This window comes from Camelina sativa, chromosome 13, assembly GCF_030686135.1.
Source record: "Camelina sativa cultivar CO46 ecotype springtype chromosome 13, ASM3068613v1".
Classification (NCBI taxonomy): domain Eukaryota; kingdom Viridiplantae; phylum Streptophyta; class Magnoliopsida; order Brassicales; family Brassicaceae; genus Camelina; species Camelina sativa.
Genome location: NC_141892.1, coordinates 14,512,021 through 14,537,263, shown reverse-complemented (window position 1 = coordinate 14,537,263; position 25,243 = coordinate 14,512,021). Strand labels below are relative to the sequence as shown.

At 37.5% G+C, this 25,243-nt stretch overlaps 5 protein-coding genes and 1 pseudogene across 7 annotated transcripts; 4 read left to right on the top strand and 2 right to left on the bottom strand.

The window, feature by feature from the left end:
* Positions 1-684: 684 nt before the first annotated feature.
* Positions 685-2,938, top strand: LOC147929567 (uncharacterized). The gene is made up of 3 exons (XM_087480396.1): positions 685-1,313; positions 2,225-2,552; positions 2,615-2,938. The coding sequence occupies exons 1-3, from the start codon at positions 685-687 to the stop codon at positions 2,936-2,938; spliced, it is 1,281 nt and encodes a 426-aa protein (XP_087336522.1).
* A 234-nt stretch (positions 2,939-3,172) lies between these two features.
* LOC147929566 (uncharacterized) lies at positions 3,173-4,149 on the bottom strand (annotated as a pseudogene).
* Positions 4,150-7,022: 2,873 nt separating this feature from the next.
* LOC104736838 (uncharacterized) lies at positions 7,023-8,124 on the top strand. The gene is made up of 3 exons (XM_010456903.3): positions 7,023-7,303; positions 7,378-7,628; positions 7,722-8,124. Exons 1-3 carry the CDS (start codon positions 7,081-7,083, stop codon positions 8,004-8,006), a joined length of 759 nt encoding a protein of 252 aa, XP_010455205.2. The 5' UTR covers positions 7,023-7,080; the 3' UTR covers positions 8,007-8,124.
* On the top strand, positions 7,714-14,253 carry LOC147929565 (uncharacterized). 2 transcript variants are annotated; one of them, XM_087481679.1, is made up of 2 exons: positions 7,714-7,979; positions 13,215-14,253. In XM_087481679.1, the coding sequence occupies exon 2, from the start codon at positions 13,406-13,408 to the stop codon at positions 14,093-14,095; it is 690 nt and encodes a 229-aa protein (XP_087337805.1). In that variant the 5' UTR covers positions 7,714-7,979; positions 13,215-13,405; the 3' UTR covers positions 14,096-14,253. The 2 variants fall into 2 exon arrangements, with proteins under 2 accessions (XP_087337805.1, XP_087337804.1); XM_087481678.1 differs by lacking the exon at positions 7,714-7,979 and adding an exon at positions 12,597-13,058.
* On the bottom strand, positions 14,245-17,618 carry LOC104736837 (protein PHR1-LIKE 1). 2 transcript variants are annotated; one of them, XM_010456900.2, is made up of 8 exons: positions 17,441-17,618; positions 15,833-16,350; positions 15,558-15,753; positions 15,372-15,448; positions 15,225-15,270; positions 14,990-15,050; positions 14,791-14,860; positions 14,245-14,687 (listed from the first exon to the last, which is right to left on the bottom strand). In XM_010456900.2, exons 2-8 carry the CDS (start codon positions 16,277-16,279, stop codon positions 14,466-14,468), a joined length of 1,119 nt encoding a protein of 372 aa, XP_010455202.1. In that variant the 5' UTR covers positions 16,280-16,350; positions 17,441-17,618; the 3' UTR covers positions 14,245-14,465. The 2 variants fall into 2 exon arrangements, with proteins under 2 accessions (XP_010455202.1, XP_010455200.1); XM_010456898.3 differs by lacking the exon at positions 17,441-17,618 and having other exon boundaries at positions 15,833-17,426.
* A 2,672-nt stretch (positions 17,619-20,290) lies between these two features.
* LOC147929564 (uncharacterized) lies at positions 20,291-21,429 on the top strand. Its single transcript, XM_087480659.1, has 2 exons — positions 20,291-20,894; positions 20,978-21,429. The coding sequence occupies exons 1-2, from the start codon at positions 20,291-20,293 to the stop codon at positions 21,427-21,429; spliced, it is 1,056 nt and encodes a 351-aa protein (XP_087336785.1).
* The last annotated feature ends 3,814 nt before the right edge of the window (positions 21,430-25,243 follow it).

The following is a 25,243-nucleotide window of genomic DNA, read 5'->3' as shown; positions in this document are numbered from 1 at the left end:
AAAAATACGATCTTTTTAGTTGCCAAAAAAAAACATAACAGTGTGGATCGAAAAAAAGTTGCCAAAAAAATACGATCTTTTTAGTTGCCAGAAAAATACGATCTTTTTAGTTGCCAAAAAAAACATAACATTGTGGATCGAAAAAAAGTTGCCAAAAAAAAACATAGATTAATTTATAGTGGATCGAAAATATGTGAACTAACCCGACTAGCCAATTTCTCACTGTCCGTTAATTTCTCTGTTACCGACATTAACAAAATTGATAAACGCTGTTAAACGAGATTACTAAAATACGATTATACCGTGTTCTTCTTCTAAACCCTTACTCAATTCATTTTCCCCCAAATCAAAATTAGGGTTCTAACCCGATTTGGGCTTTTTCAATGTTGGTGATGTTTAGAATTTGAACTGATTCGTTTGTGCTGGATAAGAGACATAATAACATTGGAGAAGATGAGGTATGTGTTCAATTACGCGATTATGGGTTTGGATTTGGGTTTCGAAATCAAATTGGGTAGGGTTCTAGATGGAATTAGAACTCACTTTAAGGTTTGATTTGTGTAGATTTAGGGTTTGATTTTTTCGATTTGGGGAATCCAAAATTGAGAAGTCATTTGGGGTTTTGTTGTTTTGTCATTTTGGGGAATCAACTAACTCTGATTTTCCTCTTTATGCAATGACATTATGAAAGTTAATATGCATTATGGTGGATATGGATTTGTCCAAGAAGATTTGTTCGATTACAAAGGAGGGATAGTGAAGGAAGACATGATCATGGACCATGATTATGTCACATGGTCCATCTTCGACGAGTTTTGTGAAGGGAATGGGATGTCTGGAGTGGTCGAGAAAGTATGGTATAAGCTTCGACATGAAGAAATTAGTTTAGCTAGGCTAATCTATGACGACAAAGATAATCAGATTCGGCAAATGTGTATGGAAGCAATGACAACAACTGGTGAGGTTGACATATATATTCATCTAATGGGTTGTGGGGGACATGATGAGTCTGATGGTGAGGAACCAGTTGAGGCAGAAGCTGAGGATAAGGGTGAAGATCCAGTTGAAGAAGTAGGTAATGATGACCCTAGGTTTGAAGCTTTATTTAGTGAAGTTCACTCAGGTCATGGGGATGAAACTGAGGGACAATGTGCTTTTGGTGGTGGTGGCGAAAATGTTATTGAGGGTGAAGCTGTTGTTAATGATCCAAAATATGAGAAAGAGTTTAAAAGACAGTGTGTTGATGATGAGCATCCTGATCCTGCACTTGACAGTGACATGAATGGGAAGCATTCAACAGAGAGGAAAGATCAGTTTCGAAAAAGAATTACATGAAGGATCAGCCTTCATACTTGTGGTTAGAATAGACGTTTCAAAGTGGAGAAGAGTTCAAGGATCAACTGCTGAGGTATGTGTTGAAAACCAATTATGATGTGAAGTTAAGTCGATGGGGAAGTACACAGCTGGCAACTATATGCACAAACAAGAAATGCAAGTGGGCCATCTTCTGTTCTCTTGAGAAGCCTAAGAATAAGTGGATGGTGAAAATTATTAGACATTGTGCTAGACATATATTTGCGAATTGGAGTAAGGTGTATGGTGAACATGAGTATGAAAATTTGTTATGGTCTGTTGCATTCAGTGGCAATGAGGGGGATTACAACTTCAACATGAGAGCTCTGAAAAATTATAATACACGAGCATATGAAGATTTGTTCAAAACAGAACCTAGGACTTGGTGGAGAGCTTTCTTCAGCAGCAATGCAGTTTGTGAGGATGTGAAACAACTTGTCAGAGAGTTTCAACAAAACAATCAAGGAGTCGCGAAAGATGCCAGTTATTGACATGCTTGAAGATGTCAGAAGACAAACAATGAAGCGTGTATCTATGAGGTATGAGAAAACAATGAAGTGTCAAAGCAAGTTTACACCACATATAATGAAGATGTATGAGGCAAACCGCCAAGCAGCCAAATTATGCCAAGTTTTAAAGAGCAGTGACTCTTTATATGAAGTTAAAGAGGGCAAAGCAAGTTTTGAAGTGAACATTAGTCAACAACCGTGGCTGTAACCAGTGGAACATCACATGAATTCCTTGTCCTCATGCCATAACTATCATCACTGAACATAACCGTGATCCATATGAGTAAGTGTTTTTCATTTCCCTTAATATATGAGTTGTTATTGATACGAATATAAGTTAACTCCACTATTATATGTTGCAGCTATGTGGATAAGCATTTCTTGACTAGTTGGTGGCAAGAAACTTACTCAGACAACATTAAACCCGTGAGAGGTGAAAGGATGTGGAAAACACAAGAAAAGGGACCTATTGAGGTGCCTGAAAAAAGGAAGCAAAGAGGAAGGCCAAAGAAGTATGTTAGGATAAAAGAGGCTCATGAGTCATCAAAAAATCCAAACAAGGTAACAAGAGATGGAAAAACTATGACATGCTCCAATTGTAAGGGAACTGGACATAATAAAGGTACTTGTGATAAACCAACTGCTCCCTCATATCCTCCAAGAAAGAGGGGAATACCAAGGAAAATGCCAGTAAGTATCCTCACTTTGTATTAGTTGTGTTATGATTTGGTAATAAGTTTTTTTTTATATAGATTGATGATCATGATCCGTGGAGTATACAGAATGCACCTCAACGTTTGAGGACAGTTCAAAACCAATCTACACCAATCGTTCCTTTCAGCCAATCCACACCAACTGATCCAAGTCCATCAACAGCTCCACCTTCTACTACTGGAAGTTGTCGTGGGTCAGATGCACCAAAACCTCGTTGTGGTCGTCCTCCTGGCAGTCGGGGCAAAGGTCGTGGTCGTGGAAAAGGGCTTGGTCGTGGGTCAGATGCAGCAAAACCTCATGTTTTCTTCATGTCACCTTGGACTAACAATTTTTTTGATGCTTGGCGCCCTCAAGACCCTTAGGCGATCATCAAGACTTTCTACTATGTCTTATTTTGTATCCATTTTGTATTAAGATCCTTAGGAGGCATTATGTTAAGTTCTTGTTAGGTGTACCTCTATCACTTGGGTGTTGTTTTGGTCTGTTTTGAATCTTGGTTAAGTACTTATGATTAATTATAACATCATCTTCAAGCAAACACCATAACTACTAACATCACAAAAACAAAGAAAATAAACAAAAGAGAAAGACCACAACTACTTTAAAATTGTTATAATTATGGCAATGGCAATGGCAATAATGAAACCTCCCCAAGAGATTGCAATGAAATGGCTAAGTAACTTGTCCCTCTCTTTGTAGACCTTAACTTCATCTTCAAGCTTTCTCTTCTCCTGTTCGAGCTTCTTCTTATCCTCTTCTAGATTCTTCTTCTCCTCTTCTACATTTTTCTTCTCTTCTTCCATCTTTTCATTCTCTATCACTATGAAAGAATCCTTTAACACCTTAAGTTCTTGTTTGTAATTACGAGTCTCATCACGTGCCTCCAATAAACTCAACTTCTGCAACTGCATTGTTTCTCAGCATCAACCCATGAAACAAAGCCATGAATATCACATTTGTAAAATCTTCTTCCCGGATTTTCATCGGTCCATGACTTCAACTTGATTGTAGATCTACCACAGTTTCAAGAACGTCCCCAGCTCGCTTGCCCATAAATCGCATGCTCTAAACTCATTTTGCTGTTGTTCGCATCAGATCTAGAACTCTAACCAGAAATAGCATTCTTAAATTTTTGTGTCGAAGTGATTTTTTTTTTTGGATTTGGTGAAAAATTATTCAGTTGGGAATTAAAAAGGAAGAAGAACAGGGTATAATCGTATTTTAGTAACCTCGTTTAACAGCGTTTATGATTTTGTTAACGCCGGTAACAGAGGAATTAACGGATAGTGGGAAATCGGCAAGTCAGGTTAGTTCACGTATTTTCGATCTACTACAAATTAATCTATGTTTTTTTCTGGCAACGTAAATAGATCGTGTTTTTTTCTGGCAAATATTAATTAGTTCATGTTTTTTTGGGAATTTTCTCTTTTTCTTGTTCTTCACATAACTACAAAGAAAATATGAAACTAATTTAGCTTACAATCATGCAAGAACTTGTGTTGGTAACAAAAAAAAGTCAACATACCATAAAAGTAAATACTTTTAGTTCCCCAAAATCAATAGCCTTATGCATTGTTTTATATAAGATCATCTCAAAATGCATTGTGGCACGACTCAAAACCCACCTAGATGCAATAGTATCTGACCCCCCAAGCAGCTTTAATCCCTGGACGAATGATAACAGACAATATAATGGTTGCTCATGAACTAATGCATGCTCTAAAAGTCAGAAAGAGGGTATCCAAAACTTATATGGTTGTAAAAACTGATGTCAATAAAGCTTGTGACAGGGAGGAATGAAATTTCTTGGAGATAACTCTAAAGCTATTTGGTTTCTGTGATAAGTGGATAAGTTGGATAATGACTACGGTTCGGTCTGTACATTACTCAGTCCTGATTAATGGAACTCCTTTTGGGTCAATCCTACCAGAGAGGGAAATACGGCAAGGCGATCCTCTATCTCCATATCTCTTCACACTGTGTGCTGACATATTGAGTCATTTAATCAAAACAAGTGCTTCATCTGGTCACATTCGTGGCATTTGTGTAGGGAATGACGTTCCTGCAATCACACACTTACAATTTGCAGATGACTCGTTGTTTTTTTGTCAGGCAAATGTCAGAAATCGCAAAGCATTAACGGAGGCTTTTGATGTATATGAGTATTACTCAGGTCAGAAAATAAACACAGCTAAATCAGTAATTACCTTTGGTTCAAGGGTTTATGGATCCACCCAAAACAGAATAAAAGGTCTACTGCAAATACCTAACCATGGTGGTAATGGAAATTATTTGGGCTTGCAAGAACAATTTGGAAGAAAGAAAAAAGAGATGTTTTAGTATATCATTGATAGGGTAAAAAAAAAGAACTTCTGGATGGACAGCCAAGTTACTTTCTCCTGTAGGAAAAGAAATACTACTAAAAACGGTAGCAGTTTCAATGCCAGTATTTTCCATGTCTTGTTTTAAACTTCCTCAAGGAGTTGTTGATGATATTGAGACACTGCTAATGCGGTTTTACTACTAGCTTTACTGGTTGTACTATATTAATCAGTATTACCAGTTTTACTAGTTATAATGCAGTTACCAGTGTTACCAGTTTTACCAAGTCACAATAACTTAAAATTGAATCGAATGGTCTCAGGTTTTAATTTTAACAATTCACTGTGATTCAACACTAAAATGCATTTCTTATCTACTACATAGCTCAACTGAACCATAACCTATAGTAATACACCCATTGTGCTAAGCACTCAAGCAAAATCCAATCTAATTTTCTAAATCCAAAATCTAACCCTATTCAATCAAGAATTTACCTTTATCTTGAAGAACACATCTGCATTTGAAGGAGAGCTTGACACAACTCGAAAAAACTGAAGAAAACATTGCTTAGAAGCACTAAACAACTTTGTTAGTGTTTCTAGGGTCAAAATATGCCACAATACAATGCATTTGACTAATGAAGAACTCCAATGAAGAATCGTCGACGGTGGAATCCATGAAGAGAGAGTGTCCACCTCATGGTTCTTTTTGTTTTTCTTTGATTTATTTATTTTTCTGTTTTAATAATTCAAAACAAATAATAGGATAAATTATGAAAGGGGTAGAAACTAGTATCACATTAGTTTAAATGAAATAGGGGTATGAAGAATAGAGATAGGAGAATATAATTTTTTACTTAAGGACTTTTGAGATGATTGATCAATGGCCTCAAAGATAACAATTTTAGGAGTAAGCTCTCATCAAAAACACATTTGGCAAGCAACATATCTTCACACTATGATATGTGTTTCAAGGTTCTGTTGTGAAAACTCAATGGTAGGAGTCACGAGAACTCGTCAGCATCATTGATAAAAACACTAGAAACCAGTTTAACTCAATTTAACTCTCGGGAAATTTAGCTTATGAAATGGGTCTCCGTTATTGGTCCAATTTTTGTAGTTTGTAGACTTCTCATGTTATAGTAATTCTTGTTGCGTTTCAACTAGGTGTCCCCTATACTTTCAGCTTCTACCCAAATCCACCTATACTATTTATATTTTACTCAATTCCACCTATACTATATAAACCTATCCAATTAACCAAAATCAATTAAACTTTTTAATTGCGTTTTAAAATCGATTGATCTGACTAATTTTTCATTCGGTTTTTGCTTTGTTCTCTATATATTATACAATTTTATATTCATAGAAAAAAAAATTATGCTATGTATGAGGATTGAGCTCATTTGGTGTACAAAATCAAACATGCAGAAATATTTAACTTTCGAAAATATCTTTTTGGTTCATAGTCACTGTAAGGGATTCAAAAGTGAGAGAAAAAAATCCTTCTCATCTTTTTGAATTTGATATGGGTTACGCTTGATCACCAGAAGGGAATCTATGTATTTAATGACAAGTTTTGTTGGTTGTTTCCCAATTAGTTACGATTCATTTGTCCTTGAAAAAGTAGAAGCGACTTGATATAGTTTAGTACTAATCAACATGATATCATTATAATAGTACTTTTTTGACAGAACACAACAAAACACAACATAGGAGTTAATCACTTTGAATAATACCAATCTCTCACTTGTCACTTGTATGTCAGAAAACGAGCCTCGAGGTTAATCACTTTGATTAACAATTTTATCAATACCACTTTCTTGGTTTGTTCAATTAATCACTTTGATTAATGATTTCAACAAAATTATAAGTAAATAATGGCCAGTGGATTTGTGTTTTGATTCCCTGCCTGGTTTTCAGACAAGCTTGTAAGTAGGCTTTTTGTTTTATATTTCTCTATGATCCAAGTGTCGTTATATTAATCAAACTTTCATATTTTCCTAAACTTAAAATTGATTTTTATTGTTCTTTTTTCCCATATGTTTTAAAATATTTGAGTTAGTTTTGATCAATAGTAATGCTCTCCTCTCCTTTAATATGTAACAATCCGTTTCATGGGTTTATGTACCAACAAGTGAGTTTCTTTCTTACTTCTTACTTTCTTAGTTAGAAAATAGAGTATGAGCATGAAGGCATTGAACAGATTGATTTCAGGGAAAGCACTAAAGGTTGGAAATTCATTTCCATATCAAATTTGTGTAGTTGGGTTTCTATGTGGAATCTGTCTCACTTCACTCTTCTTAGCTGCTCTCACTTCTCTTGGCACCTTCGAACTCGCCGCATTCTCGTTCTCTGCCTCCTCCTCTGCTTTTCTCCCCTACAATTCCACTACTCACATCATCAGTAAGTCTCAAAGATTTGGTTTTTGGCAACTTGTTTAGGTTTTTTTAGTGTAATGAAAATTGGTTATAATGCAGATATGGTAGCTAGCATAGACCGGAAATTGAAATGGACGAACAAAAGTAAGACAGAAGATAATGATGATCAAGTAAACCTTTTGGTCTCTGCTTGGGAAAATTTATCACTAAACAATGAAGACTTCTTGAAGAAACTAGGGGTGAATAAATCTGATGTACCAAACGCTCTACATTTAGAGAACTGTGAGGAGATGTCACGAGTTAGGGAGCATTTAGATAGACGGATAGAGAATCAGACGTTTCCTACTTGGGTATGCTTGTTATTGTTTTTTTTTATTTTTTATTATTATTATTATCTAGTAATAACTATGATGACTAATTAATAAAAAGAAGTTTGTTTTAAGATCAATGGAGGAGATGAAGAGAACTATCCGTTAACGAGGAGAGTGCAAAGTGAGATATGGATTCATCAGCATCCTTCGAACTGCGAAAACACGACCCTCAAGTTCCTTGTAGCTGATTGGGAAACGCTTCCTATATATGGATCTGGAGCCCAGATCACTGAAATGACCGGACTGCTCGCAATCGCTATAAACGAAGACCGTGTGCTCGTTGCGAATCACTATAACCGAGCAGATCATGATGAACCGATCTCCTACTTGGTGACACTTCTTATTATTTGTGTGTAATATGCAAACAAAAAAAAAATTGACCGATGTATATGATATCGAAAAAAAATATATATATCATTAAATATATATGTAATATCCAATACAAATACAACGTCAAATGACAAATTTTTCATAAGTACACAAATCAAATTCTACGCAGACCTAAAGTTCGAATATGAGCGAGATAAACATCTCTTGGGATGGGTTTGGTAAATGGATCAGCTACCATCCTATGCGTAGATATGTACTTAATGACCACCTCCTTATTTGCCACAATGTCTCTCACGAAATTATTTTTGATTGCAATGTGCTTTGTCCTTCCATGATACTTATGATCTTTCAAGAAAGCAATACACGCTTGACTATCACAATGAATAGTCACAGGGCACGAAGCCTCTGGAGTGATCTGTAAGCTTTCTAAGAATCTTCTTAGCCATACAGCTTCTTGGACTGATGCTGAACATGCAATGAACTCAGCTTCCATTGTGGATAGAGCTGTACAAGATTGTTTCTTGCTACTCCAAGTGATAGCACCATTATTAAGCAAGAAAGCATATCCTGAAGTCGATTTGCGTCCATCCATGTCGCCACCATGGTCGGCGTCTGTATAACCCATTAAACGCAAATCACTTCCTTGATAACACAAGGAATAGTCCATTGTTCCTTTCAAGTATCTAAGAATTCTCTTCACTGCCATCCAGTGTTTCCTCCCGGGGTTTGACTGGTAACGACTTACTAAGCCAACAGCATAACAAATATCCGGCCGGGTGCACATCATAGCATACATCAAGCTGCCCACAGCACTAGAGTATGGGACTTTTTCCATCTCTCGTTTCTCTTCAAGGGTCTTAGGGCACATATCAAGGTTTAGGCTTTCACCTTTCGCAATTGGAGTGTCAATGGGGTTACTGTCAAGCATCTTAAACCTTTCAAGGATTGTACGAATATATGACTCTTGTGAAAGAGCTAATAAATTCCTTGATCGGTCTCGGTATATCTTAACACCGAGAACATAATCAGCTTCTCCCATATTCTTCATCTCGAAATGAGATGATAACCATTTCTTAATAGTCATGAGAAACTCCATATCATTTCCAGCCAACAATATGTCATCGACATATAGAGATAGAATTACAAAGGATTGTCCAGTGCTCTTGACGTAGACACAATGGTCTTCACTAATCATCGTAAAATCATAAGAGGTAATAGCTCGATGAAAGCGAAAATACCATTGCCTAGAAGATTGTTTTAGGCCATATATTGAACATTTGAGCTTGCAAACTTTGTGCTCTTGGCCTTCTACAACAAAACCAACTGGTTGTTCCATGTAGATTTCTTCTTCTAGTTCCCCGTTAAGAAACACAGTCTTAACGTCCATTTGATGTAATTCTAAATCTAATCCGGCGACTAAGGCTAGAATAAGGCGAATTGAGGCAAACCTCACCACTGGTGAAAACGTTTCCTCATAATCTATACCTTCTTGTTGGGTATATCCTTTCGCCACCAAGCGAGCCTTATACCTATCTATGGATCCATCCGCCTTTTCGTTTGATCTTAAAAATCCACTTGTTTCTGATCGCTCGACGTTCTGGCGGAAGATCAACCAAGTCCCATACTTGGTTTACCTTCATAGATTCTAGTTCTTCTCCAATTGCAACATTCCATTCATCTGATTTTGGGCAAGAGAGAGCCTCATAAACAGTTCGAGGCTCTAAGTCATCATGCAGAGCAACCATGAAAGCTTCCCCTTCGATCTCAAAACGACGTCGGGGAATGTTTCCACGTCTACTTCTACGCACCTCTGACTCTTGTGATTCCATCCTATGAGAATCACTAACCAATGTATCTCTCCCACTAAGTTGAGATAGTTCTCGTGAACTTTCACCAACTTCCACAGATTGGTTAGTAGAAGTAACATTAGTCGGGTCATCCATCTCTTGAAGATGAAACGCCTTATCAATCTCTCCCCTTCGAGGAAAGTCATTTTCCAAGAATGTAACATCTCGTGATTCGATTTCTGTTATACCTCCATCTGAGTGTTCGCCGATAAGCACATAACCCTTAGAGTGCTCAGAATATCTTATAAAGATACACTTCTTTCCTCTAGGACCCAATTTTCCATGAGGATGAGAAGTATCGCGAACAAATGCTGCAGACCCCAAGGTCGTAGATGCATTAGGTCAGGTTTTCTCCCTTTCCATAACTCATAAGGAGTAGAAGTAACAGATTTAGAGGGCACACGGTTAAGTACATAGGCAGCAGTCATTAATGCATCACCCCAATATGAAATTGGAAGGTTAGCTTGTGCCATCATAGACCTAACCATTTCAAGAAGCGTTCGATTTCTTCTTTCCGCTACACCATTTTGTTGCGGTGTATATGGGGTAGTCAATTGCCTGACAATACCTTTTTCATCACACAATTCTTTGAATTGTTCAGATAAGTATTCACGACCTCGATCTGTTCTCAAACACTTGATCGTCCTCTCCAATTGATTTTCGACCAAAGTGATGTAACGTCTAAAACACTCTAGTGCTTCTGATTTATGAGAAATCAGGAACACATGCCCGAATCGAGTGAAATCATCTATAAAGGTGATAAAATATAAAGCCCCATGCCTTGCCCTCACATTCATCGGACCACAAATGTCGGAATGAATTAAATGCAATGGATATTCAGCTCTAGTTGCTTTTCCAAATGGTTTCCTTTTTGCTTTTCCGGCTAAACATGGTTCACATGTGTCAAGATCTATTCGGGCGAGAGAGCCGAGAAGGCCTTCTCTAGCCAATCTATTCATTCGATCAACACCAATATGACCAAGTCTAGAATCCCACACATTTATTTCAACATTTGTAGAACTTGTGACATATGAAAAACTTTGATCAACATTACTAGTAGTAATATTCGTAGTACAATCAAGTACAATAAAACCATCACAAGCATAACCATAACCGTAGTACACAGACCCTAGAGTAATTTTTAAACACATGTCATGGAAATTCAAACCAAATCCTAACTTAAGTAAAGCTAAAACAGAGACAAGGTCCCGACGGATTTCAGGAGCATACAAGACATCATGTAAGATAAGTGTTCTTCCGCCACTCATGTGTAGCTGACAAGTGCCAATACCCAGTACCGCAACCTTGGAGTTATTTCCTACATACAACCATCTTGAACCTTTAGGTATCCGCTGGTACTCGACATACGCATCTCGATTCCTAGTTACGTGGTCTGTTGCTCCTGAGTCTACAATCCACAAAGGATGAGATTCGGTAAGCATAACACAACTAGAAACAAAAGCATATTTGCAAGTAGAATTTAAGGATAATACCTTCTTTGCCTCAGTGCATTCACGAGCAAAGTGACCCATGGAGCTACAGTTGTAGCATTTTATTTTGGTCATATCCTTTTTCCCTCCACGCTTGCCACGCTTGGCAAATTTTTTCTGCTTCTTAAGTTCAGGTTGATAGGGAGCCTTGTTTCCTTTGTTACCTCTCTTGCGCTTCAAGCTTGAGCTTGAACTTGCAACATTGGCCTCATTGAAGGGTTTAGCAGCGTCTAAGCGCTCATCCTCTAACTCAAGATGACGTGATATATCCTCAAAGGATTTCACATTAACATTATGCGTCATTTGAACCTTCATATGGTCCCAACTTTCAGGCAACGAGCGGAGAACTGCTTGGATTTGCTGTCCATCAGATATAATTTGACCAGCACCTTTAAGCTCTCTAATCATGGTTGCCATGACTCTAAGATGCTGCCTCATCGAATGATTTGGGCGCTTCTTGTAGTCATTAAACCTCTGATTAAGTCTCCTAAGTTTGGTGGCTGAAGTGGCACCAAACTTCTCTTTCAACGCCTCCCACATGCCTTTAGCAGTGTCATACTCTTCAAACTCACACATAAGATCATCTTGCATGCAACTCAGCAACGTAATGCGAGCGATGCTATTCTTTCTTTTCCAGACAACATATGCCTCTTGATCCCTTCTATGTTGAGCGGTAGTACCCTGCTCAGGCTCTTCCATGAGATGGAAAAGAGTCTCTTTCACCTCTTGCTCTTCAAGGACATACTGGACTTTGCGATACCAAATATCGTAGTTGTCACCATCCAGTTTGTCTCCTCTATTGAGCTCCGCAATAATATTCTTACAAGCCATGCCTGTTGGAATATTCAAAGACATTAATTCGTTTGCATATTTATTCACACATAACATACATTTTGCCATAAACATAAATCAATCTAGTGTAACTCAATTTATAATACAAGATCGAGAGTTCACTATGTTCCCAATCATCACCCGTATTACAATCTTGTCACAACAAATTAACTTATATCATGCAAAATTTTAAGTTCTAAACTAAACTAGAACTCCCACTTAATTAAAGTATTTTCTAACATGAATTAATAAATAAAACATGCTTCATTAAAAATAATTTTGACTAAAAAAATAATTTCAGATTCTTAATTTTCTTATCAACAAAAACTAGAGAAATTTAATTTTTTTTTAAAACAATTTGGACATACCAAACTCATTTTATTGAATAAACAATATATGTTTTAAACAAATCAGAATCTGCCACATGACGATTACTGTTCATCGTCTTCCTCATACATATATTAAACGCCCATTTACACGAAAAAATTTCGGCCCCTATAACTCTCTGTATACTGAACGAAATCAGGCGTGCGATATACCATTAGAAAGAGAATTTCAATATCTACGCACGGCCACCGAAATCATGCGATTACGGATTTTGTACAGAGAGTTATGGGCGAATTAAAATCGGCGGTGTATTCACATATTGTCTCAAATTTATGCATTCAAATTCGGTTCTCAAAACGATATGATAACTAAGAATGAAAAACATGCCAGAACCGTAGCCAAATGCTCTGCTACCAATGTTAGACTACTATGCGGAAGCGTGAAACCGGAAACGTACCTTCACCGGTTTAGTGACGAATATAGCATGAATCGTCTGAGAACTGATGCAGAGATCGGGGTTGAAATCACAGATGGAAATCAACCACAAGCCACCGTTCAAGTGTCCTTTCCGTTGAGTTGCAAAGGTACACAAATGTTTTTTCTTTACTCTAGCAATCGGTTATCATAGTCTACATCTTTTTGGTTAGTAGGCGAAAAAGTCTCATTATTTTTGAGTAATCCACGGAAAAGAACCATATTTTTGAGTTTGAATATTATAAAATTTCTTTGTTTGGTTTCAGGTTCTTCTCGTGGAAGCTGGTCATGCTATTTTCTACCGGAAACGTCGGAAGAGTGTCGAAAATGTGCGTTTGCGGTTGTGAGGGAGAAAGAAGCTTGGAGGAGTGGGATTGTTACAAGTAAACAAAACTACAGCTCAAAGGTGATTTGGGCTGGACCTGTTCCAAAGCTATGGGGTAAGCCTTGGAGTTATATGAAACCTACTACAGAAATAAACGGAAGTTTAATCTCCAGTCACCGGAAAATGGATCGGAGATGGTGGAGAGCACAAGCAGTGAGATACTTGATGAGATTTCAAACGGAATACACTTGTGGTTTGATGAACGCTGCTCGAAATACCGCATTTGGAAAAGAAGCTGCTGAGATTGTTCTATCAGGTGGTAGAGATTGGAGAAAAAACAAGAAGAGGACACAGATTGAGGAACAAGTATGGTCTAATCACAAGCCGTGGATTCCAAGGCCAATGCTGAGCGTTCATGTCCGGATGGGAGACAAAGCGTGCGAGATGAGAGTCGCGGCTTTAGAAGAGTACATGCGTCTGGCTGATCGGATAAAGGATCGGTTTCCGGATCTCAAGAGGATCTGGCTGTCTACGGAGATGAAGGAAGTTGTGGACACAAGTAAAGATTATGGTCACTGGAGATTCTATTACACGGAAGTGGCGAGACAGGTTGGTAATAAGTCCATGGCCGAGTATGAAGCGAGCCTTGGAAGAGAAACAAGCACCAACTATCCTCTGGTTAACTTCTTAATGGCGTCGGAAGCTGATTTCTTTGTCGGAGCATTGGGTTCCACTTGGTGTTTCCTTATTGACGGCATGAGAAATACTGGTGGCAAAGTCATGTCCGGTTATTTAAGTGTTAATAAAGATCGGTTCCGGTAATTTCACTGGCTTCGCAATGTAGAGAACAAGACTCCTCTCTTTTTCTTCTCCCGACTTGAATAATTTCCAGTTTCACATAGGATTGGATTTATCGGTTCATTATCCTCCTTAATCGTTGAATCTGAATACAACCAATTCATGAAACTGTATTCTAAAAATACGGAGCTGTCATAACCATTAGACTTGTCAAAATCATTTTATATATACAGATTGATCCCAGTTAGTGTTGCAGGGCCAAAGCAACTTTTTCTAAACTGACCAACAATGAGCTTAGGAAAAGACATTCTTTCAACAAAACTGGACTTGTTGCATCTTTGGGTTTCCACAATTAATTCCCAATAAACATGTTTCAGCCAACCTTAAAAGTGTTTTAATCTTCTCTGACCCGTTTCCTTGATGCTGAAGGAGATTCAGCTTGTTCCACTGTTCGTGTGTCAAGACCGAATTCGACTTCTGCAGATGTGTCGTTGCATTGCTTAGGTGATGCTTCTGAGCAAGAGCTCTTGTTCTCTTGTATCTTTTGTTGTTTCTCAAACATCATCTGTAGGTATCGACCCTGTTTTTCAATCTGTAACTGCAGCGTCCGTTGGATCTGGCATATAAAGTACACAGCATCAGACAATATTCATAATCTCTACGACGACTTCTCTTCCAACGCTAGAAATAAGGCACAGAAGAGTTCTTTTAGCAGTTACCTCGAGCTGCTCATGAAGACGTTTCTGAACTTCCATTTGTAACCTTAGGGCTTGTGTAATCTCAACGCTCCTGGAAAAGAAATAGTAACAAAGTAAACTAACACGTAATAACTATTTAACCCTATTAGGATTAAAATTCTAAACAGTATGAAGAAAAATTCCTGGTTTGTTCTGCAGTCAGGAAACTGAAATTTCTTACGTTTTCATGTCAAGAGATTTGATATCTTCCATAGATGTCAACTTCTTCTCTTGAGGTTCTCCTGTGAAAGAAAAAGAAAAAATTTATACAAAGATATGTGCCCCTTTGTAAGGTGTTTGTTTGCCATCGAGACTTTTAGGATTTTCTAGAGAGTGACCAACTTTTTAGTGGCCTATGTGGTTTATAGCTCAGCAGAAGTCCACAAATACTATGTTAAAGTATATGAAGTCCTTACCTGTAACTTCTGAAGTCTCTGGTTTATACCTTGCCGTTCTGTATTTCTGTAGAACATAAAGATGATACAAAAAATCAGAATGGGCTAAGGTTAGAAGAGAAAAAGCATGAGATGCATAAATTAAAAAACATATGGGTAAGAACAAACCTGCAAATGGCTTTTTACATGATAAATGGTCAAGACAGGGTTATTCAAGAGCTTCAAAACAGCCTTAGGGGTGGCTCCTACGGTGAAAATTATAAAAGTCAGGAGAAGAGTAAGTTCCACTGTTTCCAGTTGAACGGCCTTGAGCTAACTATTTTCAGGAACGAGAGAAGAAGAAAGCATACGCACGGTCACTACCACCGAGCTGATTAACAGCTTCAACGAATGACTCGTGAAGTTCTGGTGTCCAACGCATGCGTTGTTTAGATGTTGCTACACTAGATGATGCGTTTCTCCCAATAAGCTGCTCTTCAGACAAAACCATCTGATGCTGCTGGTTAGCTTTTATCTCTTGCCTTGGTACATCAGAAAATGGCATCGGTATCTGTTACAAATTATGCAAAACACTGATTAAATGACATACGGACAAACATAGAGATCATATATGGCTACAGATTGTGAACCTCTGAATTTTGATTGTGGGAACGTGGATCTCCAAGAAAATCAGACCAGTTTGGCTCTGAACCATCATCAACAGAAATCAGCTGATCTGCCCAATCTTGCCATTCGCTTTTCTTGTGGAGTTCCACGGATGAGTCCACCCTTACACCGCTTTCCTCTGCTTGTAGATGTTGAACAGGAACATGATCAGAGAAATCAAAGAACTCCTGAAGTGGATCTGTGAACTCTTGAGGCTGATGATGATTGATCAGTGAGGAGGATTGTGCTTCCAAAGTGCAATCCTGCATAGCCAATCTGTCTCTTGGCACGGTGGAAACAGGTGGCTGGGTTTGCGAATTCCTTCCATGAGGTGACACTGCTGAAACATTGCAGAATCCGGAGGAAGAAGAAAACAAATACCCTCCAGAATTGCCGCCAGACACTGACTGACAGGGTACAGGGTTATTCATCAGTTCCTGCCCTGATACCCAGAAAGAGTTAGGAAACTTGCGGTATCTGTCTTCTACAGTAGGATGAAGAGCTGAAAAAGATGAAGACATAGTGGTTGAATATCCGAAATCATTAGCCAGAGTCATAGTATCCTAACTCACAAGGCAAATATAGCTTTGCAATGAAGGAAACTTTGACGCACGAATAACAACGAGATATGAGACTCACAATAAGCATGTTTATATACAGAATATAACTTTATACAAGAGGAGATGAACCATTGAATCAATTCCCTTTCCATTAATTCGGATACTATCTTTTTCCCCAGTCAAAAAAAAAATCTCTTAAGAATATTCCAAACTTTTTTGTTTTGCTTTATTTAGATCACAAACTCTTAGCTTTCAGCCGCTTCTCTTCCTCATTTTCTCTACCCCTTTTTCAAAGAATTCTCCTTTAATCATCAACAAATACAACAAAACGAAGAGATAAAAAAAGATGTGTTCTTTTTAAACCTGAAACTTAAAACCTGTTTCAGCTATAGAGCAATAACGAATGAACATGGATTGGAGAACATCTACATAAGGATAGTGAAAGGACATTACATAAGATATGGAATCAATACTCAAGGAATGAAATTTACGTCCACTTTGGCAAAGTTAAATATGGCTTTTGATGAAGCCATAGAGACGTGTAAAAGAAGAAGCCACCATGAACATAAATAACTCCATCAATATTGAAAAAAAAAAAAAAAAACCTCTAAAACAAAAGTTCACACTATGGAGAATCTTTCAATTACTGAAACAAACTCAGAATCAAATTCCAAAAAAAAAAAAAAACTAATATCTGGGTTTTAACATAGACCTTCTCTTCTTTAGGTAATAACAAAGTCAACCATGAAAAAATCCACAAACAAAAAAAATTGGTAAATTTGATAACTTTACTCATCACATCATTTCAAAATCACGAAGAAAGTGAGAGATTGATAAAATAACGATTAGAGAAACTAGTTTACTCAGATTGTTTCCAAAGCAGTGAATTTTGTAATCAAAAAACACAAAAATCAAACCCACCTAATCCAGTCCTTAATTCAAAGTTTAGACTAAAACCCAGATTAAGAATGAGAAAACCCAAATCAAAGACCAAAACTAAAAAGTAAATCGAATCGCCGAAAAGAATCTTACCTGACTCAGAGAACACAAGGGCCCTGATGATGATGAGTGAATTAATGACTTTTTAACGTTTTTTTAGTATTTGTTTTCTCGATTTTCCCAAATATAAAAAAAAAGATCTTCTTCTTCTTTTTGTTTTTCCCCCTAAACCATAAGATTGAAGAAGAGATGTATTTTGTTGGCTTGTCCTTCTTACGTTTTTGTTGTTTCCAGTTTTTTTTTTTTTTTTTTGGGGGGGTCTTTTCTTACCGTTGGATTCCCACTTGTTTTATCTATCAACGGCTTAGTTTACGTGGAGTACTGAAAATGATTTTCACTATGTTGTAGAAGATCACTGGTGGAGCCATTTTAATGGCTGTTTTGCTTCCTTTTATTTTTTTTGTGGAGTTTCCTGAATTTAATATTGGTCAAAAGCTTCGCTAGGTTTCTATACGATGTTTTAAAGATTTTTTTTTTTTTGTAACATAACATGTTTTCAAGTTTTTATGTTATTTTTTATTAGGAAACTTTATTCTAATAGGTTAGTAAAGCTTAAAAATAACTAGAACTCATTTTTTTTTTAGAAAATTTTAATGACATATGAACTCTTTATAAGGTGTGTTAGGAAAAAATAAATAACAAATATGCCATTAAAAAGTGATACCACATCTGTGTTTGTTCTACAATTGTTCAAAGTTTTTAGAGGGAAAAATTCCCGTTCAAATAATCTATTTAACGATAAACATATTTTTTCCAATAGAGTTATATAAATTTTGGCAGACTTAATGAATAGAGTTAGAAAATTAAGTAGATTAAATTGGTAGAGATATATTAGTGATGGTAGACAAAAATATATCTGGCAAAGCTATAGTTATCGGTAGATTTACTCGATAGATATATTGTAATGATGATAGAATTATTAAAATTTGATAGAGATATTACTTCAGTGGTGACAAATATAATTCGTTTTTGTCGGGTGGTAGATATGTTTGAGAGATTTATATGGGCATTATGGCAGACATATCATCTTAGATAGATTTATATGGTAGATTTTTCAATATGGATAGACATAATTAAAAACGATAGAGTTACGAGCTAATGAAGTGGTAGACATATTTGTTACCGAAATAACAAAAGTTAAGTAGAGTTAGGCATATAGACGTGATAGAGTTATTTGGTTTGACAGATTAACACTATTGTTGTTTTAGGGTATACTGTTGATATCTCTTTTCAGACACACTGTTGTAGTAGCCGCAATTACTTGAAGAACTGCCAGCTCTGGTTCTCTTCTACTCTTAGGATGGTCTGTATACATTATATGTTGGCTCTGGTTCTACAGATCTCGTTCGATATCCCCTTATCCTTTACAAATCTCGTTTTATAAATTTGCTACAGAATGGAGGTTATTTCCGTAGTTTGTGGAAAGTGGGTTTTAATCAAGAAGGGGTGGGAGTTTTGTGTTGACGAGAGAAGAGGTTCGAGGGTGCTAATGGCGAGCAAGAAAACAGTATTTGAAGATTTCATTTCCATGGTCTACGAGTATTTTGGGTCGGAGAGAGCGATGTTTGCTGTTCATTTAAGTTATAAGTTTTCAAGGACGTCACAAATAATGGCAGCTGATACACCTCCTGTTTTTGTTTGCAATCATCGACAGTTTGAAGGATTTCTTAGAGTTTGTAAATCGGAGCTTCTATGCGTTGAGCTCGATGTTACCGAAGGAATAGAAAGTGTGGATCGATTAGGGTCCTGCGGAGTATATTAGAGTAAGAGAGAAACAAAAAGTGAGGATTACTACAAGAGGAAGGTAGTTGGGAAGGCGGCGAGTAGGTTGGAAGAGAAAATGGAGGAGAAGAAAAGACCTAAGTCAAGGAGAGACGAAACGATGTCGAATGAAGAGGAAGAGGATAGAACAGAGGCTTGCAATGAAATAAAAATCAAAGAAGAGGACGATGAATTCAGATTTGACTGTTCTGAGGATAGTGACGGAGCTAGCTCCAGGGATGAAGACTATTGTTTGTATTCTAAGTTTTCAAACATCGAAGAGGAGACAATAGAGGATGTAAAGGTTGAATTTGGGAGGAGAAATAGGAGAAGGGCACCTTTGCGCGCAAAGAGTTCTACCTATGTTAAAGATTCAATCCTTATAGAAGTTGGTGGTGTTGATGTAGCAGTTGGTCAGAAATATGACTCACGAGAAGCATTGGAGAGTAGAGTGAAGATAGTATATGTTCTCTAAAAATTCGATTTTGACGTGGATCGATAAAATCCTGCACTGTATATTGTTAATTGTTGGGTCGAAGGATGTCATTGATGTATAAGAGCTAGTACTATTGGAGATTCCCCTATTCTTCATATTCGATTATATGTAGATGAGCATTCTTGCTCAGTCACATAACGTTCTGCTCGTGCACGTCAAGCAACTCCAGATATATTGGGCCATTTGTATAAGGAATTTGTGGGTGGTGTTGGACACGGTGTGAGACCAATGCATGTGGCCAAAGCTTTAAATTTGAGGTTTGGTCTAACGGTAAGTTTGTTAATGTGTTGATGCGTTCAACTAAGTGTGTCTGTTATCTTCACCCGTTTTCAGATCCACTAATTGCATAACTCGTGGTTGTAGGTTGACTACTAGAAGGCACGTCGAACTCTTCTATGTGCTAGACAATTAGTTCGGGGTACAGCAAAACATGGGTATGAAAATTTACCCACATACTTGTATAGGATCCGTAAAGCAAATCCTGGAACACACCCAAAGTTGGAAGTAGATTCTGAAGACAGATTTAAATATGTTTTCATAGCTTTTGGGGCAAGCATAGCTGGGTTTCCTTTTATGAGAAAATTAATGTTGTCGATGGGACTTTCTTGAAAGGACAATATCAAGGTATGCTTGTACTTGCAACTACTCAAGATGGAAATTTCAATATATTCCCACTAGCTTTTGCTGTAGTTGATAGTGAGAATGATAAAGCTTGGGAGTGGTTCTATCGACAATTAAGTCGTGTTATCCCAGTTGATGAAGCCTTGGCTATAATATCAGATAGACATAAATCAATAGGGAAAGCCATCAAGTCTGTCTACCCGCTTGCTAGTCGTGGTATCTGCACATATCATCTGTACAAACTTAAATTTAGAGGTAGTGAATCATTTGGACTTGTAAAGAAAGCAGCAAGTGCTTTCCGTCTTAAAGCCTTTAACATGTACTTCAAACAAATCGGTGCATTGAATCCAGAGCTTCACGCTTACCTTGTACGTGCTGATGTTAGTATGTGGACTCGAGTGCATTTTCCTGGTGGGAGGTACAATTTCACGACTAGCAACATCGTTGATTCAATTAATCGATTTTTAAACCAAGCTAGAAAGTTCCCAATTGTAGAACTACTAGACTATATAAGGTCAATGTTGACAAGGTGGCTTGCTGTTCGGCGAAAAGTAGCTGCAGCCATGCCTACAACACTCACAACCGCAGTCGAGAAACTGCTTCAGGTTGGTAAATGTTTGTTGTGTGAATTAACATTTGTTTTTTTTGTAAATAAATGTAAGGAATTATTGTTTGTATACATGATCGTTTAGAGAAAGCTAATGTGATGAAGGTGCAAGAGATTGATCCGCATCATTACGAAGTTAGGAGTGGATCGACTGTACACCTTGTCAACCTTTCACAGAACAAGTGCACCTGTTGTCACTTTAACGTGGAGAAGATTCCTTGTGAACACGCATTGGCTGCAGCTACAACGGTAAAGGTGTCAAGGATTTCAAAGTGTCACCCATACTTCTGCTCAGATTACTTATATCACGGTTATGAGAAGTCCATTTTGCCAAGGGATACATACGCTACAGTTCCGGACGTTGTCTCTACCAAACGTTGCAAGCCACCATTTGTTAGGACACAGTCAGGTCGACCGAAGATGTCACGCATCAAGCATCCTCTGGAAGTTGCTATGGAAAATTGTCGCCCCAGGAAAAGGCATGCTTGTTCTAAGTGTAACACTATTGGACACAATCGAAAAACATGCCCAATATAAATTTGGGCTTCAGTGGGCCTTATTGTTGTTATGGATTTATGTTGGATTGCTGGACGTATATTAATATCAACTGCTGGCCTTTTCGATTTTATGTTAGCCACATCCTAGGGTTTACATCTAAAATAAAGTATACCTTCTTCTTTTCCATCTCTGAGTATAAAAAGTCACCTATACATCCCCTGGTACGGCCTGCATCCCATCTAAGTAAGGGCACAAAATCACCTTCGTTTTTACTCCCATATTCTTTTCCTAATTCTCTCACACTCTCAAAAGCCCATATCAACAGAACATGTGCACATCCATGAACCACATATGATGTGTTCTCATAGGACACGGCTTTTATAGAATCTATTAGTCGCTTGAAACTTACTCGACCCCAAGGAAACCTCTCAAAGGCTTCTGTATTGAGTTGATAGTAGGATTTTCACCCAGGGTATCAATTCCCTATGCTTCCCTATGCAGTTGTAGTACAAAGGGTTATCAATCCAAATGGTTTTTATGCTAGCAAATAATATATGATCAGAACTATGCAAGTCAAGCCAAGCAATAGTTGGGTTTGATCTAACAATCCTAAAATAAACAAAAGAAACCAAATGAACAAGAACCACACGATCTAAGCACTCGATGCAAGCATTCGAGTACATGATCGGGTGGGGTGATCGAGTGAACAAGATAAACAAGAACAGCTCGAAGGTATACTCGAAGCAGGTGATCGTGTACCTGTTCGGGTAAGGGATCGAGTGATGAATAAAAATGCAAACAATCTAAATACGAAAGCTCCTAAGGATGGGGTAATCGACTCCTAAGTGTTCCTGACCAATATGGATGTCCTACATGCCTCAAGCAGATATTCCATAGACAATGAATCTCTAAAATCTTGTTAAAACACTCTCGTGATGGAAACAATTAACCTTAATCACTTCCCTTCCCAACTCTCGTTGGAGAAACATGACCAAATAGGCAATACAAACCGATCCATTATTGTCAATAAACCTCTTACTCATCTAATCTCTTAGGCTAAGTGAGTAAATCTCTAGCATTGATTGATTCAAGCATTTCATCTACACCTCTCGGTGATAAAACGCCTTTGATCTAATCTCAACCTCTCGGTCTGTTGATAGCATTAAGAACACTAATCTAGAAGGGAATTTATAAAACACAAATATCAAAGCTAAGACATCCTAACCGATCAAGAACACAAAATCGTCTATCTCATCCCCTAGAAACTTTACTACACTTCTCATATCTCATTGCAGGAAACTTAAAACCATAGATAAACAAAAATTGCATTATATTAAAAATAGAAGTAGAGTAGAAGATTTTAGAGTAGAAATCTAAGAGAAAATGCAAAAAGAAAAAAAAAGAAATCCTAACAAAAGTGGAAAAGAGTTTTGAGTCGCTCTCGATCTCTCTCAGAAGCTCTCGATCTCTCCTAGAAGCTCTCTCTCTCTCTTCTAAGGGTCTGTGGCGTGCTAGGGCGAGTGGAAGAAGAGGGGGGTTTATATATGGAAACCCATTAACCCTAGCTTCCAAGTCCTGCCCGAGGGTCTGCTCGATGGGGTGCACGAGGATGTGCTCGGGTTGCTCTTTGGGTAGGCTCTCGGATTGTTCTTTCTGTTCTTAGATCCTCCTCGATCGGGTTGGTGTTCGGGCTGTTCTTCCTGTTCCATAGCTCTTTCGGGTACATGATCGGGTTTGACCTTGTTTCTCCCCATTTTTGGCTCTTAAGCATCTGTTTTCATCCAAAATATGCAAAACAAGAATGCAACACCCTAAATGGCCTAAATGTGGATTCCTACAGTAAATGACCTAAAAATGCTAAGGTTAGGGTAAAAACAATGCAAAATATGGAGAAAAAAAATGCTTAAAACATGTAAATTAGAGAGTTGTCAGACCCTCAAACTTAAATCTTGCTAGTCCTCTAGCAAGGAAGTAGGAGGAAGATGTTAAAAATGGGACTCATAACCTTTGGAGCTAAGCGAAGGATTCAAGCTATAGTCATTAAAGATAGTTTAATGGTGCTAAAATCAATCAACATACTTACATAAAAATTTCTATGCTTATCACCATGCATCGATTTAGTTTAACCTCCAACTAACAGCAAGGATTTGCAATTCCAAAGAACATCTCTTTCACATTCATTAAAGTGTTTGACGAATTCTTGCAAATGGAAGGTGAATCAAGCTCAATCGGTTTCATGGGTAAGGCTTTTGGTAGAGTAGTTTTAAGAAATTTCTTTAGGTGGCTTACTCTCAAAAGAAAGAGTGCTAAAGAGTTGTGAAAACTATCTAAGATTGAGAACAATTAGGGCATACAAAGCTTAACTCTTGATAATCTAACCCTTTTCTCATTAACCTTTTTCTTTTTATCAAACCCCATAGAATAAAACTACCCATATCCTTGATTTTAACTCTTTCTCTTTTTTTTTTTTTTTTTTTTTTTATAATCCCTCAGGCCTAAACTTTAAACATTTAGCTCTCTTTCTTTTCTTTTTCTTTCTTTGCTAAGCTCCTAACAATATTCCCAGATTTTTTCTTTCTTTTCTAGGAAACTATAGCAAGATCTTTTTTACTTTTTTTTTTTTACTTAGAGACTTAGAACTACTTGAATCGAATCTTAGGGACTTTCTTCTTTAATCTCTCTTTTTTTCCTCAACCCAACCCCAAATGATCATGCTAACCACCTATCTTTCTAAACTGATCCTAATAGCTAAATCAAGAGCCAGTTCTTTGTCGTTCTCAATACTCTCAAGGTTTCACAACCTATAGCACAATGAAAACGCCTCACTCAACGATTCAATACAAGGTTTGAAAGAAAGGTTTGGGTTCAAGGGTAGGAAAAATGAATCGGGTTAAACGAAAAGATTGGTAAAAATGGTGTGTTAACCCGATTTCAGAGTTACCATGAGCAAGTATTCAAATTCCATAAGCAAGACAATTTAAGTTCAGGTTAAGTCCAATAATATAGAGATGATGCAACGTTCAAGCAAGCTTTCAAAAGATGCAAGGCTTTAAACATATATTTTTCATTTTTTTCCAAAGATTGATCTAGCAACAATGAACTGTGAATAAGGGCTGTAGCTTCAATCCTAAGGTTTGGCATTAAACAAGATGCTTTTAATCATTTTCCCCTAAGATGCATATGCAACAATCCTATATAAAACAATCTAGACTCAATCCTAATATGAAAATGCAACTACATGAACACTTTTTTTTATTTTTTATTTTAGATTTTTCAAATTTTTAGGGTTTTTTATGCAAATAGATTCAGACTCAAATGAATGAAACTAGTATGCAAAAAATTGAAATAAGAAAATAAAACACAATGTTATATACATTCTAGGACCCTCCCCCAAACTTAAATTACACAGTCCGTATGTAAATATAAGTCAGAAAAAGGTTCCAAGAATCACACAAAATGAAATAAAACTAAATGCAATGTTATTTACAAAGGTGGATGAATGTGGTACCTCATGGGTTGGTGAAGAAGGAGGTTGTAGCAGCCTCCATACTTGCCAACGTGTAGCCAGGGTCGTCGCCGGCTTCAGCAGGCGCCAGGATTCGCTCGTCAGAGAGCTCGGTTATGCGCATGGACGACATACTCGGACCAGCATCCGAGGGGTTGATCGGGTAAGTGGTCGCGTAGCTCATCGGGTATGGCATCGGGTATGGTGGGAGAGGTCCGGAATGGTCACCCGTCTAGCCGCTTACAGGGTGCATCGAGTAGGGTATCTGATACGACATTTGGTAAGGCGGAGGGTAAGGCCCTGAGTACTCACCTGTATGGGTGCTCGAAGGGTGCATCAAATAAGGCA

Coding starts and splice junctions, on each gene's coding strand:
- LOC147929567 (XM_087480396.1), top strand. CDS start 685: ATGAAAGTTAATATGCATTATGGTGGATATGGATTTGTCCAAGAAGAT. Junction 1,314..2,224: donor TCAACAGAGAGGAAAGATCA/GTTTCGAAAAAG, acceptor TATATGTTGCAG/CTATGTGGATAAGCATTTCT. Junction 2,553..2,614: donor GAATACCAAGGAAAATGCCA/GTAAGTATCCTC, acceptor TTTTTTATATAG/ATTGATGATCATGATCCGTG.
- LOC104736838 (XM_010456903.3), top strand. CDS start 7,081: ATGAGCATGAAGGCATTGAACAGATTGATTTCAGGGAAAGCACTAAAG. Junction 7,304..7,377: donor TTCCACTACTCACATCATCA/GTAAGTCTCAAA, acceptor GTTATAATGCAG/ATATGGTAGCTAGCATAGAC. Junction 7,629..7,721: donor ATCAGACGTTTCCTACTTGG/GTATGCTTGTTA, acceptor GTTTGTTTTAAG/ATCAATGGAGGAGATGAAGA.
- LOC147929565 (XM_087481678.1), top strand. CDS start 12,836: ATGATAACTAAGAATGAAAAACATGCCAGAACCGTAGCCAAATGCTCT. Junction 13,059..13,214: donor CTTTCCGTTGAGTTGCAAAG/GTACACAAATGT, acceptor GTTTGGTTTCAG/GTTCTTCTCGTGGAAGCTGG.
- LOC104736837 (XM_010456898.3), bottom strand. CDS start 16,405: ATGACTCTGGCTAATGATTTCGGATATTCAACCACTATGTCTTCATCT. Junction 15,754..15,832: donor CCCACAATCAAAATTCAGAG/GTTCACAATCTG, acceptor AATTTGTAACAG/ATACCGATGCCATTTTCTGA. Junction 15,271..15,371: donor ATGTAAAAAGCCATTTGCAG/GTTTGTTCTTAC, acceptor TATGTTCTACAG/AAATACAGAACGGCAAGGTA.
- LOC147929564 (XM_087480659.1), top strand. CDS start 20,291: ATGCTTGTACTTGCAACTACTCAAGATGGAAATTTCAATATATTCCCA. Junction 20,895..20,977: donor CGAGAAACTGCTTCAGGTTG/GTAAATGTTTGT, acceptor ATGATCGTTTAG/AGAAAGCTAATGTGATGAAG.